Source organism: Palaemon carinicauda, chromosome 14 (genome assembly GCF_036898095.1).
Source record: "Palaemon carinicauda isolate YSFRI2023 chromosome 14, ASM3689809v2, whole genome shotgun sequence".
NCBI lineage: Eukaryota > Metazoa > Arthropoda > Malacostraca > Decapoda > Palaemonidae > Palaemon > Palaemon carinicauda.
Window position 1 is genome coordinate 11,817,681 of NC_090738.1, and position 17,371 is coordinate 11,835,051.

At 38.3% G+C, this 17,371-nt stretch overlaps 1 protein-coding gene across 1 annotated transcript in view; it reads right to left on the bottom strand.

Moving 5' to 3' along the window:
- Window positions 1-8,624: 8,624 nt before the first annotated feature.
- Window positions 8,625-17,371, bottom strand: part of LOC137652681 (drebrin-like protein) — a 97,265-nt gene continuing 88,518 nt past the window's right edge. The window contains exon 6 of the mRNA XM_068386085.1: window positions 8,625-9,236. Coding sequence (XP_068242186.1) covers window positions 9,085-9,236 — 152 coding nt within the window. The 3' untranslated portion in view covers window positions 8,625-9,084. The remainder of the gene's footprint in view (window positions 9,237-17,371) is intronic.

Below are 17,371 nucleotides of genomic sequence, written 5' to 3' on the forward strand. Positions count from 1 at the left end.
TCCATATCTTGCATTTGCTAATATGTAAATCATATTTGTGTCAACACAATGAAGGTCGCTCAAGTTTTATTGTCTTCCTATTGCACAAGAATTGGTCTAAATTTAAATCTTTCCCTACATGTTGGTTGCCTAACTCATTTACTACCGGCATGAAATTTAGCGTTTATTAATGTAATAAAATCTAGCAAAAACTTAAGAAAATATTTTTTTCCATACTGAAAAGTAACTTTGCTGAATCTTAAGTTCTCAATGTTGTTCATTACATGATTAACAGTTCAAGATCATGATTCAATTTGCATCTGCAGTGACATCACCACTTACTCTTAAAAAATAGCTTGTTTAATGCAGATAGTAATTTAAAGTAAAAAATAGTCATCTTAAAATTCTAATTAAGCATAAGATTGATTTGTGATATCTGATATCTAAGGCTTTTTTCTTTACCTATAGCCCATACTGGATATAAATTGCATGCCAATACACAGTGTAGTAGTAATGAACACAACAATTTATTTTTATTTTTTGATAACGAATAGATGGATAATGTAAGGCCTTGAGCTTGAACACAGAGGATGAGGAGGACATTCAGCACTGGAAGTGGAAGAAAACCTCACAGTTGCACAATGAAGTAAAAGTTGAAAGAGGTCAGACACTCAAGATGGAGGGAACAAAGCGGAAGGCAAAAAGATGGGTCGAGCAAAGGGTTTTAAGGGAAGCTGCAAAGGCACTTTAATCCCTTTAGTGAAATGGGAGCACTGCTCCATAAGACCACTTTTGCATAATTTAGCTAAAAGTTCTGGATTTCTGCTTCTTGCTACATATAAACATTCCTATATGTATTGTGGTCCAATTATCATAAGACTTAATTCACTTCTGACTTTTCTCTACTTGAACCTTCCAAAAACTGTCCATAACCATATAATTAACCAAATAATGGAAAAATTAACAGAATATGAAAAACCACCATGTATTGCATTTATAAACTAAGAGAAAGCTTTTGATTCTGTCAAAAGTTCAGCAATAATGAAAGACCATCAAAGACATGAAATATATGAACCTTATGTAAGAACAATTAAAAATATCTTAACAGGCAGTACAGCAATCATAAAAGTACATAATGATAGTAAGAAAATTCCTATTGAGAAAGGAGTAAGACATAGAGACTGCATCTTTCCTAAATTATTCACACCATGCCTAGTACTGTAGTAGTTTTCAATAATTTAGATTGGGAAAATGTACAAATAAACATTAATGGGGAATACATTCACAGCTTAAGATTTGCAGATAACACAGTTTAATTCAGTGAAAATTTATCTTTATGTGGTATTTGTTTATGAGGAATTGCAAAAAAATGATAGATTTGAATAGGGAAAGCAGAAATGTAGCACAGAAAATGAATGTGAGTAAAACTAATATAATGTTCAATGAAAATGCAAACAATAAATAATGGTTATGGACAAACCTTTAGATGGTTAATATTTATACATATATGGGACAATGAGACATGAGACCAAAATTAAAAAAAGGATAAGCATGGGATAGAGAACTTTTGGTAAACAAAATGAGATTGTGAAAAGTAAAATGATACTTTCTTTGAAAATTAAAGTATTTAAAAAGATGGTCCTACCAGTATAAAACTGTGCATCAGAAATTTGGAGCCTTACTAAAGCCTTGGAACTTAAGCTAGTTACAACTCGAAGGGCTATAGAAAGAATAATGATGGGTTAACACTAAGAGACCGAAAAAGAGCAATATGGATACAAGGGCAAACTAAAGTATAGGATATTCTAACTATAAGAAATAAAAATGGATATGGGAGAAATATAAGGAGAATGACAGATAACATATGGACATTAACAATAACACAATGGGTCCCTAGAGATTGCAAATGAAGCAGGGGTAGGAAGTATGAATGTATGTATGTATGTATGTGTGTGTGTATATATATATATGTGTGTGTGTGTATATATATATATATATATATATATATATATATATATATATATATATATATATATATATATATATATATATATATATATATGAGAGAGAGAGAGAGAGAGAGAGAGAGAGAGAGAGAGAGAGAGAGAGAGAGAGAGAGAGAGAGAGTGAGTGTGTGTGTGTCTGTGTTACAGGAGCATAATTTGTAATATTAATAACATTAATACATTAATAGTGGTCACTTTACCTTTTAGTTGGCATGTCTTCTGCTTACTGGACACATAAGAAGGTGGAGTTGGAAGTGAGAAATTAGTTGTTAAGGAGGATGATGACATGGTTAATGACAAAGAAGTTGTAAGTGTAGTTATAATGTGGTTTATTTTTGTGTGTGTTAAACTTGAGGTCAATGTCTGTGGTTCTTCAGCGACCAGATCAGGTAATGATTCAATAGGCTTTCTTTTTTTAACAATTCCAGCTAGGAAATGATCCAAAGCTTGCTGAATGGTGTTCCTTCATTTATCCTGAAAAATATCCTATAAAGCAGAAATAAATCTTCAACTGTGTAGTACTGTGCCTTATGAAAGAGAAGGCCCAACTGTTATAATTAACTGCATACCTAATCTTACGTATAAGATGGTATAATCTGGGAAGATATAAATGTAATGTATGATCTGTTATACAAAATCTTCTGTAAAATGCATGAAGAAAGCGATAGTGTAATATTAATATCAAGATTAAGAATAAAGAATTTAATTGACTGCAAGTTTCTAATCAACAAATTAAGAGGAAAGGCAGCAACTGAAGACCAGACATGATAACAAGACTTTCCCAATAAGCCAATATTTTGTGCAACTGAAGGAGAAACAAACAGAATGTGCTTCTCAAAAGTAAATTTGCAATTAAAAATTGCACATAAAATTTCAAATTACAGCTGTATATACAGTAGTTAAAAGTGACATTGTTAATGCAAAGATCTAAATGTTTATGAACAAATGTCCTCAGGCTACTTACAATCGTACTTTGAGTTTTGTTAGGGTTCAACTTCACACCCCATAATTACCTTTGCCAGATAATGTTTTGATAGACGTGTATTTATTTGATACATACATACACATACCAAGGGACTTCCCCCACTTTGCATCCTTCATTCACTCTCTGATGTACATCTGCTTCCACTCCATCATTTGCTGCAACAACAGACCCCAAGTACTTAAACTGATCCACCTCCTCAAGCAACTCTCCATTCATCCATAATTACCTTTGCCAGATTATGTTGTGATAGACGTGTGTTCATTTGATACATACATACACATACCAGGGCACTTTCCCCAATTTTGGGGGATAGACGACATCAAATAAATGAAAAAAAGGGGACCTTTCCTCTCTATGTTACTCCCAGCCTGACAAGGGACTCAACCGAGTTCGGCTGGTACTGCTAGGGTGCCACAGCCCACCCTCCCCCATTATCCACCACAGATGAAGCTTCATAATGCTGAATCCCCTACTGCTGCTACCTCCACGGTCATCCAAGGAAGCAGCAGGGCCTACCGAAACTGCGTCACAATCACTCGCCATTCATTCCTATTTCTAGCACGCTCTCTTGTCTCTCACATCTATCCTCCTATCACCCAGAGCTTTCTTCACTCCATCCATCCACCCAAACCTTGGCCTTCCTCTTGTACTTCTCCCATCAACTCTTGCATTCAATCTCCTGCTTTAGCAGACAGCCATTTTCCATTTTCTCAACATGGCCAAACCACCTCAACACATTCATATCAACTCTAGCTGCTACCTCACTTATTACACCCGTTCTCACCCTCACTACTTTGTTCCTAACCCTATCTACTTGAGATACACCAGCCATACTCATCAGACACTTCATCTCAGACACATTCAATTTCTGTCTCTCCGTCACTTTCATTCTCCACAACTCCCATCCATAAATCACAGTTGGTACAATCCCTTTCTCATACAGAATTCTCTTTACATTCAAGCCCAACCCTCTATTCTTCACCAATCCCTTCACTGCCCCCAACACTTTGTATCCTTCATTCACTCTCTGACATACATCTGCTTCCACTCCACCATTTGCTGCAACACATACCCTTCCAAATTCTGTCACTAATCGGCCAAGCTTCTCTTCCGAGTCTGTAACCAGTACATTATCATCCGCAAACAGCAACTGATTTACTTTCCATTCATGATCATTCTCATCTGCCAGTTTCAATCCTTGTCCAAGCACTTGAGAATTCACCTCTCTCGCCACTCCATCAATATACAAGTTAAACAACCATGATGACATTCATTTCCTATCCTAACATGCTTTACTACCTTTGTAGAAGCTTTTCACTGCTTGCAACAACCTTCCACCAATTCCATATAATCTCATCACATTCCACATTGCTTCCCTATCAACTCTATCATACGCTTCTCCAGATCCATAAACGCAACAAACACCTCCTTACCTTTTGCTAAACATTTCTCGCATATCTGCCTTACTGTAAAAATCTGATTCATACAACCCCTACCTCTTCTAAAACCACCCTGTATTTCTAAGATTGCATTCTCTGTTTTATCCTTGATCCTATTAATCAGTACTCTACCATACACTTTTCCAACTACGCTTAACAAACTAATACCTCTTGAATTGCAACACTCATGCACAACTCCCTTACCCTTATATAGTGGTACAATACATGCACAAACCCAATTTACTGGTACCATTGACAACACAAAACATATATTAAACAATCTAACCAACCATTCCAGTAGAGTCACACCCCCTTCCTTCAACATCTCAGCTCTCACACTATCCATACCAGGTACTTCTCCTGCTCTTGTTTCATCTAGTGCTCTCCTCACTTCCTCTCTTGTAATCTCTCGCTCATTCTTATCTCCCATCACAGACACTTCAACATCTGCAACAGCAATTTCATATGCCTCCCTATTATCCTCAACATTCAGTAAACTTTAAAAATATTCCGCCCACCTTTTTCTTGCCTCCTCTCCTTTTAACAACCTACCATTTCCATCTTTCACAGTCTCTTCAATTCTCGAACCAGCATTCCTTACTGCCTTCACTTCTTTCCAAAACTTCTTATTCTCTTCATATGAACGACCCAATCCTTGACCCCACCTCAGGTCAGCCGCCCTCTTTGCCTCAGTTACCTTGCGCTTTACTTCCACATTTTTCTCTATATCTTTTATAATTCTCTACACTATTACTCTGCAGCCATTCTTCAAATGACCTCTTTTTCTCTTCCACTTTTACCTTCACTCCTTCATTCCACCATTCACTGCCCTTCCTCATGCTGCCTCCAACAAACTTCTTGCCACACATCACTTGCAATCCCAACAAAATTTTTTTTTACTAACTTCCATTTGATAGGTGTGTATTTATTTGTTTGCATGTCTGTCTGTGTGTTTGTGATTCGCAAAACTCAAAAACTACTTGACTGAATCTCATGAAATTTGGTGGGATGATTGACCATGATTCAAGGACAATTTGATTAGATTTTGGGAGTGATTGGGTCAAAAGTCAAGGCCAAGGTCAAGAAAAGGTAGTAGGTTGGCCAGGGCACCAGCCATCCGTCGAGATACTACCGCTAGATAGTTATTGGATCCTTTGACTGGCCAGGCAGTAATGAATTGGATCACTGGTTACAGCTCATTCTTTCTTTGCCTACATATACACTTAATAGTCTGGCCTATTCCTTACACATTCTCGTTTTTCCACACACACCTAACAACACTGAAATTATCAAACACTTCTTCTTTGCTCAAGGGGCTAATTACTGTACCGTACCTAAAAATTCAATACTGTAATGGTGTTAAAAAAAGATTCACCAACTACCATCAGTTCAAGTTTGGCAAAAAAGTGCTTCATGATTAACAGTCTAAGACAACACTAAAATCAAGGCCAATCATATGAACTTCCTCACCACAATCAAGGGATTTCTGAAATTGTAAGGAGGGCATCATATGATCCAAGGCCTTTACAAAAACTAAACTACAAATTAGGAAACAAATGATTACCTTCAGCATACCTTTATTGAAGTTTTGAAAGTGCAAAAAAAAAAAAAAATACATCTTGCTAACTTGCAAGGTATAAGACAACTTGGGAGCTAAGAAATCAGTTGTCTTTCTAAACAGGAATGAGGAAGAGTGTTTCTCATTAACTTAGCTTACTGTCAAATGCATCAAACAAATTGGTTGCCTTTTCCTTTGGAGAATGAGTGACAGAGCTATCTGGTTTAGTAAAGAAGGAACTGTTTAGTCTAAACCAAAGAGTGGCGATTTGAGGGTAACCAACCACTTACACTGATGGATTGTATCATATAGAATATGTTGCATAAACGTTAAAAAGGGATTAAGATTTAGGTAAGCTAATAGATAATGAGAAAGTGGGGAAAAGTTAATAAAAATTGAAGAGGTAATAAGATGGAAAAATTTAAAACGCCTCCAAACTGGTATGAAAATCTGGAGTGCATGGCATCATGCACTGTGGCAAAACTGTTCACATAAACATTTATTATTATCATTAATTGCTAAGCTACAACTCTAGTTGGAAAAGCAGAATGCTATAAGCCCAGGGGCCCCAACGGGAAAAATAACCCAGTGAGGAAAGGAAACGGAAAAATAAAATATTTTAAGAACAGTAACAATATTAAAATAAATATTTTCTATATAAACTATAAAAATTTTAACAAAACAAGAAGAGAAATTAGATAGAATAGTGTGCCCGAGTGTACCCTAAGCAAGAGAGCTCTAACCCATGAGACAGTGGAAGACCATGGTACAGAGGCTATGGCACTACCCAACACTAGAGAACAATAGTTTGATTTTGGAGTGTCCATCTCCTACAAGAGCTGCTTACCATAGCTAAAGAGTCTCTTCTACCCTTACCAAGAGGACTCAACAATTAAAGTGCAGTAGTTAACCCCTTGGGTGAAGAAGAATTGTTTGGTAATCTCAGTGTTGTCAGGTGTATGAGGACAGAGGGGAATCTGTAAAGAATAAATAAATACCGAACGTGATCTTGAAAAGTTAAATAAACCCCTCTATTATGTCAACACTACCAATAAGAATAATTAATTACTAAATCAGAACTTAATTACTGTTACTTAACAGAAGATGTAGACACTTTGCAATTAACAGTGCTCAGACAATATTATATCTCCAGTATTAGTATTGGTCCTCGGTAATGATGTGTTATTGATTGCCAGATAAATTTCAGCATTGGAGGTACTGTGACAGGTTCAATAGAGCCTGAACACCTTGGTCTCCCTTATCCACACTGAGTCAATGGCTTTGCATGTTGAAATACTGGACTCAGAGCAAAGAGGAATATATTTCTTTGGTACTTAATGTTGTATTGGATTCCCTGTTTCAGCATTTTACAGTACATTATATATTACAAGGTAAAATGAGTATTCAACATGAGAATTGTAAAGTGAAACTTAATTTTGGTTTTATTCTTTCTGTGACCTTATTGTGGAATTATCTTCCTAATCACATTCCAAAATCAGTTGGACTTTGTAAATAGAAACTTGGAGCAAATGCCTTTTTGTTAATCAGATTCACAAATCTTGTTTCATAATTTTTTCACCAATTTCACTTTGTAATTGCATTTCTCTGCTATGTTGGTATATAATTTATTCTCTACCTCACAATTTTTCATTTTCTTCCGAGCTGTTTTCCACATTGTGGCCTAAAGACTTAAAGGATAGGATTGAGCTTTCCAAACAATAGTTGCACCTCGGTTTGTAACAACAATTACAGTACAATAACAAGAATAATTTCATCACAGTTTAGGGTTCTGAGGAAACTCCAGCCTAAAATTCTTCTTGTCCCATTTAAATTTTTTCATGTTACATTCATTTAGTATTTACTGACTGCATCACTGAAATTGAGTTATTTCGTAATATACAACCACTCCATCTTGGAAACTTTAACCTACAGAAAAGGGATAAATACTTTGACCTAAAGCCCAAGGTAGTTATCTCTAATAGATACAAATTACAGTTCCATAAATGCAAATTCCTGTTATAAACAATCATCATCATCAGCTCCTACCAGGGTATATGTTGAGTGGGAAGTGTAAGATACTATAGGAAATTGTATAAACATAAAGCTGTTTTCTATTCAATGAAAATTTGTAAACATAACTAATTTCATATTCAGAAATCCCTGATATGCAGCCACTAACAGTATCCCTACACTTTGATTTCTTTCTTTTCCTTTGATTTGATTTCTAAAGTAATAAAATTTCATACCCTGTACTTATATACAGGTAACACTTAAATTCAGACACCACTGAATTTTACCATCATATAAGCAATGAGTAATGTATGTCCTTTATCAAACTCTCCATACATTATATAAAATTCTGACATCTGCATTTATTCCATTTCTGTAAACTGTGACTCCATGTCATCTTATTCAAGAATTCTTTTAAAAATGCATGAATAAATGTCCTAAAGACTACAAAATATTAGTGTAAAAGTTCAGTACTTACAATAAATTAGCTACAAATATGGCTCATTATATAGAATAATATTGTAAGATACTAAACATCACAAATACAATCCCTTTATTCAGTATAAAAAAGCACCATTAGTCAAGTGTTTACCATTGGATAAGTGGATTAATTCTAATAAACTCTGGAATAAATGAGATGTAGCCAATTTTCATTTTAAATTTTAATTTAATACTGCAATATCCAAAGTTCACAGATACAAAAGATTATATACTGGTACTGTGAATTGCCAGCTGAAAGAATTACTGGTACAGTACTAGGATTTAAATTTATTCATAAATAAAGTTAAATAGAACCTGTTAAACTTATCTTTTCCTAAATAGTTTCTAGATACAGAAACTAAGTGCCATGTTATGCCAAAAATTCCCAAACTTTACAACAAATCACTTAAACAGAGTAATCACGAAAGGCCAAAATGCTCTGGAGCAGCATACAAGTTACATGGTTAAACACAATTTCCATTTAAATAAAGCAGTCTTACCCCTTTTTCCATTGCTAACCGTTCCAGACAGGAGAAATTAAAGTGTCAGTCAGTCAGTCAGTGCAGTATAGTTAAAACTTAAAATGACAAAAGAATCATTTGGCTATAAATGCATAACTGTCACCATTCAGACACCAGAGTGATTTATAAGTTCGACGTAATTGGCTGGAAAAAGGCCGAAAGTCCCGTCAGGCCCGACTCCTTGCCACCAACCCGCGTCTATTTGATCAATGTTGGTGATGATTTCCTCTGGGTCAAAAGTAATTTCTGTATCATCAGCTGGAAATGAAAACAAGAAATGCATACTGATGAATTTCAATTTCTTATTCCATTACTGCAATGAATATCTTTATCTAATTACCCAGCAAAAGCTCTCAACATGGAAGATCTTGAATAAAAAGTTTCTAACCAACTAAATAAGAAATGCTTACAAATATACTATAATGCATATTAATTAGAAATTTTTTTAGCAGCATTTATTTCATAAACCTAAAACTGGAATTTGAATGGCAGAATTTACTAATTCTACGTTCACTTAATTTTCAAAGTGCTTCTCTCTCGAGCCTGGTTTATACTGATGTTTATCATAAATCTAATAAAAACTTCTTGCTTTCTACCTTTTCAATAAGCCTGGCCCTCTAGTACAATATTCAGACAATCTAGTGGTTGATGGCAATATCTTCAGCTTGGGTACTGTGTACATGTTTTATCTTTTCAGACCCAAAGTATAAATTTATTTCCTATCATCTTTGACAACACTAGTTAGTGAGGAGGATCTGGACATGTACAGTACTGTATATCAATATCAGTAAAGTATAAAAATAGTAAATCTTATTATAAAGATGTTTACTTCCATGAAACTTCTCTGATGGAAGTGGGTCAGTGAAGGAAGGGAAAAAAGTAAAAAAAGAGAACAAATTTACCAAGAACCTAAAACTGACCTCAAAAGTCTTGCACAGTACCATAGTAAATAACCACTTCCAAACATAGTTCGTATTAAGTTGTCTCCAGATTGTGTTCCTAAATACAAACCCACCATCAAATTATTCACTTGCAAAAAGGCATACCTATTTGATATGCCATTGAGCTGTTGCTAAGATTCTTTCAAAAGAAAGATAGGTGGGAGGAGGGTGGCGGGTAAGATTGGCACATCTGACAGACCACTGAACTGCCACTTTGACCTTAACCTTGAACTTGCAGGGTGGATGAGGCATGAAATGTAACTTAAATGACTTAGGTTTGTATAGACAGGATACAAAATACTTTTAAAAATTGTGATTTGTTCCTAAACAAATACAAACCTTTGTCCTTTAACAGGAAGCTTATCCTTAGGAGGGAGGAAGTTTCTTATAGCCAAACTGGCTGGTTTAGTTTCCCGGGAAATCTTTGGTCTTGCGCAGGAGCAAATGCAGAGGATATGTTGTCCGAATATATGGTCATTTAGGAAAAATGGGTTTGCATATACGAAAGCATCGTTCTCCTTGTCTGAGAGGAATATTACTATCATTACTAGCTAAGCTACAATCTTAGTTGGAAAAGCAGGATGCTATGAGCACTAGGACTCCAACAGGGAAAAATAGCCCAGTGAGACGAGGAAATAAATAAACTAAAGTATATGAGAAGTAACAAATAATGAATATTAAATATCTTAAGATCACTAACAATGAATAAAAAGATGTGTTGTAAAAAAGCTATGAAGAGAGACTTATATCAGGGTGTTCAACATAAAAACCTCCACTGCAAGTACAATCTTCTGAAGTTCCACCAGTTCAACTGCCTGACTGGGAAGATCATTGCACAGCATGGTAACAGCTAGAATAAAACTTCTAGAATACTGTGTAGTATTGAGCCTTATGATGAAGATACTGTACACCTAAATAAAACTTATTTGTTAAGAAAACTGGCTTGAGCATACGGGTTACCTGCACCTAGCGTTCAATCCAGAAAATAATGGAGCGACTGCTAAACCCCCAAAAGGGGGAAAAAAAAAGCTAAACGGTCCAGTCAATCGTACCTCTTATTCTAAATCTGCATTGTAACCGCTACCGTAGACGTCACATATTTTGTCTGTAAAGGAACTGAGTTTGCTACATAATCTCTTGAGCAACTACAACTGGGCCAAGGATACAGATCCTCGGATCTGTGGGTATGCTTCCATATCATTATCATTATTATTATCATTATTATTATTATTATTATTATTATTATTATTATTATTAGCAAAGCTACAACTCTAGTTAGAGAAGCAAGATGCTATAAGCCCAAGGGCTGCAACAGGAAAATATAGCCAAGAGAGGAAAGGAAATAAAGAAATAAATAAACGATGAGAAAAAATTAACAATAAAATATTTTAAAAACAGTAATATCAAAACAGATATGTTACTGTATATATAAACTATAAAAAGACTTATGTCAGCCTGTTCAACATAAAAATATTTCCTGCAACTTTGAAATTTTGAAGTTCTACTGATTCAACTACCCAATTAGGAAGATCATTCCACAACTTGGTCACAGCTGGAATAAAACTTCTAAAATACAGTACAGTACTGTGTAGTATTGACCCTTATGATGAAGGCCTGACTATTAGAATTAACAGCATGCCTAGTATTACAAACAGGATAGAACTGTCCAGGAAGATCTGAATGTAAAGGATGATCAGAATTATGAAAAATCTAATGCAACAGGCATAACAAACCAATTGAATGACGGTGCCAGAGATTAATATCTAGATCAGAAATAAGAAATTTGATAGACTGCAAGTTCCCTGTCCCAAAAAATTAAGATGAGAATCAGCAACTGAAGACCAGACAGGAAAACAATACTGGAAACAAGGTAGAATGAAAGAATTAAAACACTTCTTCAGACTAGATTGATCACCAAAAATCTTAAAAGACTTCCTCAATAAGCCAATATTTTGTGCAATTGAAGAAGACACAGACATAATGTGTTCCCTCAAAGGTAAATTTTCTGTTGAGAATCACACCTAAAATTTTAAGAGCCATACAATTAAAGAAATATTATCAATGCTGAGATCTGGATGTTGAGGAGCCATTGTCCTTGACCTACTTACAATTATACTTTGAGTTTTGTTAGGATTCAACTTCATACCCCATAATTTGCATGAAGTGATAATCTGTTGTGCAATTACCACTGGGCCAAGGATACAGGTATATGTGGACTTGTAGGTATAATTCCTTAAGTAATGGAGATAGAAGGTTCTGTTGTTACCAAACTAATTGTCTTCAAGAACTGCATCCCTAATAGGTTTTTCCTGAAGTATGAGATAGGTTTGACCTGCCTGACTTGTCCACTTGAATCTAGGGCAGTCCTGTCGTCTCCTTGCCTTCAGGAGAAGTACGTCCGGTTGTCCCACAAAATGAAAATGAAAAAGTACTCTGGGATCACTTCTCTTATTCCTGCTAGGAGGAGATGTAGTGTCTTCCTAGATTAAGAAGGCAAGTCATTATCATCCCTGCTAGTCACTTCTTGTAGGGAAGTGATAAACAAGGACTTGAAATCCTAAATGGCTGTGTTCTAGGTCCTGGCCACAAATGCCAGAACCAAGGTGATGGAGATTTTCTATCTTTCAATGTTGTGTGGTTTCCTACCTTCTTCATCAGGGGTAGGCTAGTAGTACACAGTCTAAAGGGTTGAAGCCCTATCTGCAGCCTGTCCCAAGGGTTTGAGAGCAATTGCTTTAGACTTGCAAACTCACAAAACATTCCATGTGGCTTGAGCTTCCTAAGAGTTCTTAATGAGACTTGTCGATTCTTTCAGAGTCCAGAATAAAGACCTAGTTGAAATCTTTAAATAATGGCTGAAAAATATTCTTCACTGTGAAGATTTTGGAGTTTACCCATTCACCAAGTAGGTGCTTGGGAGTGATCAAGATCATACTGACCATCAATGACATCAACTGACTGTTGAGTAATTGCCGATACTGGAAAACGCACAGAAGTGAGGAAGCAAGCGTCTAGACGTAGGAGGGTGTCTCCAAAAGCTGTCGACGGACTTGAAATGGGGAGCAGAATACTGGAAGTTTCTTGCTGATCGAATGATGGAGAAAATCTAAAGCAAGAAGCATTTCTACCATTTAATGATTTTTGGATCACAATTGACATTTATACAGTCCCCGTTGACTAAATGTGTTTACTCAAACAGTCCTCCTGCTTGGATGAGCCTTGCAAACAGCTCTACCATGTTGTCAACTTCCCAAGGGTGCACTTGCTTGTTAAGGGTCTGAAATGAAACAAGTCCCTTTGTTGATAAAGTCATGAACATTAGCATTGCTGTTCATCAACATTATCGAGTATTTTACAAAACACCTTTAGAAAGCTTGCAAAGTAGCCATGCTGCATGTGTTACCAGTTGGTGGAAAAGCCGGCGAGTTTCTTCCATGGACCACATCCCCAAGGGGGATAGGATGGTTAGGTGGATGCTTCATCCCTCTCAAGATAAGTCTGAAGACAGCAGATTTCCTGGAGGAGAGGAGCTCCCACGATGAGGATTGTCCCATATTCCTTCCCCAACAAAACAAGAAAGCAAAGTGAATGTTGGTTGCTGACCAGTAATGCATCAGAAACTACTGTAGCAACTACTGGGAGCTGCCTATGAGGAACTAGCCTCTCTTTTAACGAAAAAGTCTCATTGACAACTCATGAATAAATGAAAAAACCTTGGTAATCGTGGACTAATTCATAAAGATCTCTGCCACCATAGGTAACAGACTAAGTTGGGTACCGTAGGGTTGATGATTCTCTCGACATTCTTCGATGAATCCTTTCTCCCCAAAATACATTCGCCAATCGATCCAGGAAGGAAAAAGGGTGATCCCTGGTAGAGGGTAAAGGGATGAATGAGTGTTGGATGATCTTTATGCTGACAGAACTACTTTTGGCTCTGATGTACTCTAAGGCTGTGGGGCACTAAATGCCTTGACCTTTGGAGAACAAAAAGGAGAGCATATCACTATACTGTACATAGCTGCATCACACGAGTGTCTGTCCTTGGTTGGTGAGGCTCCCTACCCACATCAGCGTGAGCATGGTGTGGTATCTTGGAGCTTGCATGAGTGCTGAGATTGGAACTGAAAAGTCACCTGTTCCAATCTCCACTGAGCAAATGAGATACAAGAGCTTGGTGTTAGGTAAAATCTCAGAGCATGAGAAGATCATATGTCCTGGAGCACGGGAAGATCTATGTTGTGGAACAGTCTTGGTGCATTAGAAATTTTGAGTAAAGAAAGACCTCTGGATTAGGAGTGCTGGGAAGGAATAGATAATAGGTGAGAGGTATACTACAATAGTTTCCTGATGACTCGAAAGTAACGCTCACCTGAAGAAAAAAAACCAAAGTTCCAACCATGTGGTTCCCAATCGCATGATTTCCAATCTCGTGATTCCCCATCAAGGTGAATCCCGTAGGAAACGATGTTTGCAGAGAACAAGTGCAAGGAATCCTATTCTATGGGGAGAAAGCATAATTGGAACATTCTCGTAAAGACGAAACACAAATGGATGATGATAAGAAAACCTTGAAGCTCGTGATGGGACTATCTTATAGCCTATACAAGCGACAATAATAACCATAGGTTTCTATTTCAACGATATTGTAGACTAAAAAACTGGAACAAAGCTGATGCCAGAAGTTCTGTACCCCGAAAGTTACTGAAGGACAAGCATGAGAGATCATATTATAAGGTGTCCGACAACTGTGTAGAAGACCTAGTGACTGGTCACACTGAGGAGACTGGTGGCAATATGGAAGGCCGGGTTCATGAACATTGTTTACGTGCTAATCATGTGGGATCGGTCATCTGGAATGAGACAGTCGGCTAAAGATACTACGTTCATGATGCTTGTTTATCGTATGCTTTTTCTGCTGGGTTGATGTCTCTAGAACTCACCAAAAAGGGAAAGGGATGAGGGCAGTGCCTACCCTTCTGCAGGAGCATGCATGTGTTCGATCTCCTACGAGATGGAACAGTGAGAGGTGTGTGAACACAAGTATGCAGCAAAGAAAAAGTTCTCTCATATGAAACTTCTTGCCATGAGTAAAGGTCATAAAAGTACCAAGATCACTTGGTACAGCACTGTTCCTACCACAAAACTATGCAGAGGAATTCAATCATTGTCTCGTGAGACTCAGCCCAATTGGTTGTCTTGTGTTTTAATGACTACATGTTTTTTGTTTTCAGGACAGCAGGCATCCCATCCAAAGGCTTGGCATCTGTTGAGGAAGAAGATAAAGAAACAGGTGCAATGACAGGGGAAGGTGAGGGCAAACGCTTTTGTTTCCTTTATCAGCCATTCAAGATAGTGGAAAAGGGTAGTACCTTTTGCTCCCCCTCCCGTGAGAATGCTTGATACCAGAGGGAGCAAGAAGTGGCCAAATTTAGATAGTGGAACAGGGAGTGCCCTTTGCTTCATCTGCTGTGAGCATGCTTGATACCAGAAGGAGCAGGGAGTGGCCAGACTTAAATAGTGGAAAAGAGGAGTGCCCTTTGCTCCACCTCCTGTGAGCATGCTTGATACCAGAAGGAGCAGGAAGTGGCCAGACTTATATAGTGGAAAAGAGGAGTGCCCTTTACTCCACCTCCCGTGAGCATGCTTGATACCAGATGGAGCGGGAAGTGGCCAGACTTAGATAGTGGAAAAGGGGAATGCCCTTTGCCCCACCTCCCGTGAGCATGCTTGATACCAGATGGAGCGGGAAGTGGCCAGACTTAGATAGTGGAAAAGGGGAATGCCCTTTGCTCCACCTCCCGTAAGCATACTTGATACCAGATGGAGCGTGAAGTGGCCAGACTTAGATAGTGGAAAAGGGGAATGACCTTTGCTCCGCCTCCCGTGAACATGCTTGATACCAGGAGCGCAAGAAGTGACCAGACTTAGATAGTGGAAAAGGGGAGTGGCCTTTGCTCTACCTCCCATGAGCATACTGTACTTGATACCAGAAGGAACAGGAAGTGGCCAGACTTAGATAATGGAAAAGGGGAGTGCCCTTTGCTCCACCTCTCGTGAGCATGCTTGACCCCAGAAGGAGTGCGAAGTGGCCAGACTTAGATAGTGGAAAAGAAGAATGCCCTTTGCTCCACCTCCTGTGAGCATGCTTGATACCAGAAGGAGCAGGAAGTGGCCAGACTTAGATAGTGGAAAAGGGGAATGACCTTTGCTCCACCTCCCGCGAACATGCTTGATACCAGAAGGAGCAAGAAGTGGCCAGACTTAGATAGTGGAAAAGGGGAGTGACCTTTGCTCTACCTCCCATGAGTATACTTGATACCGAAGGAACAGGAAGTGGCCAGACTTAGATAATGGAAAAGGGGAGTGCCCTTTGCTCCACCTCTCGTGAGCATGCTTGATACCAGAAGGAGCAGGAAGTGGCCAGACTTAGATAGTGGAAAAGAGGAATGCCTTTTGCTCCACCTCCTGTGAGCATGCTTGATACCAGAAGGAGCGGGAAGTGGCCAGACTTAGACAGTGGAAAAGGGGAATGCCCTTTGCTCCACCTTCCGTGAGCATTCTTGATACCAGAAGGAGCAGGAAGTGGCCAGACTTAGATAGTGGAAAAGGGGAGTGCCTTTTGCTCCACCTCCCATGAGCATACTTGATACCGAAGGAATAGGAAGTGGCCAGACTTAGATAATGGAAAAGGGGAGTGCCCTTTGCTCCACCTAAGGCAAGCATGCTTGATACCAGAAGGAGCAGGAAGTGGCCACACCTCTTCCCGTGAGAAATGATCACCTCCTTTGATTTAAACACACGGGCGATTAGGAAGGTCCCATGTCATCTGGTCTCAAGAGTGTGGGGGATCTCATTAGGCCAGCCTCAGAGCATGGGGGATCTCATTAGACCAGCCTCAGAACGTAGAGATATCTTGATTCACCAGTTACCTTTAGAACAATAAGACGCAGATTACAGGTGATCAGTGACTCGAACATTAAAATTACCTGAAGTGTCAGTGAGAGGAGTCCGAGCGCCTGGTGTCCTATCACATGGAAGCGGATGGCATGGACACCGATGGCATTGAAACAGATGAGCTCATGGATCCTAGTTACATAGAGGGTTGGTCAGTAGGACACCGGTGAGGAAAAGTTCTATAATAAAATGGTCTTTCTGCATCAACATGATCATGTTCGTCAATTTTGGACCACGAGCACGGGGTGTGTGCTTGTGTGTGTGTGTGTGTGTGTGTCAGAAATACAGTATACAGATATTCTGCCAATGTCAATGACATCACGCTCTTGTTTGTCGATCGTGGAGACCGAGTGCATAGATCTCAGGTGCAGTGCGGTCCAAGTCTGTAAGAGTGGAGACCTTGTGCTACGTAAGTGTGGAAGTCAGTATGTTCTGAGATCACGTGTGTAGAGACCTTGCTTTAAACGTAGAGACCCGGCGCGTGGAGATTGGGAG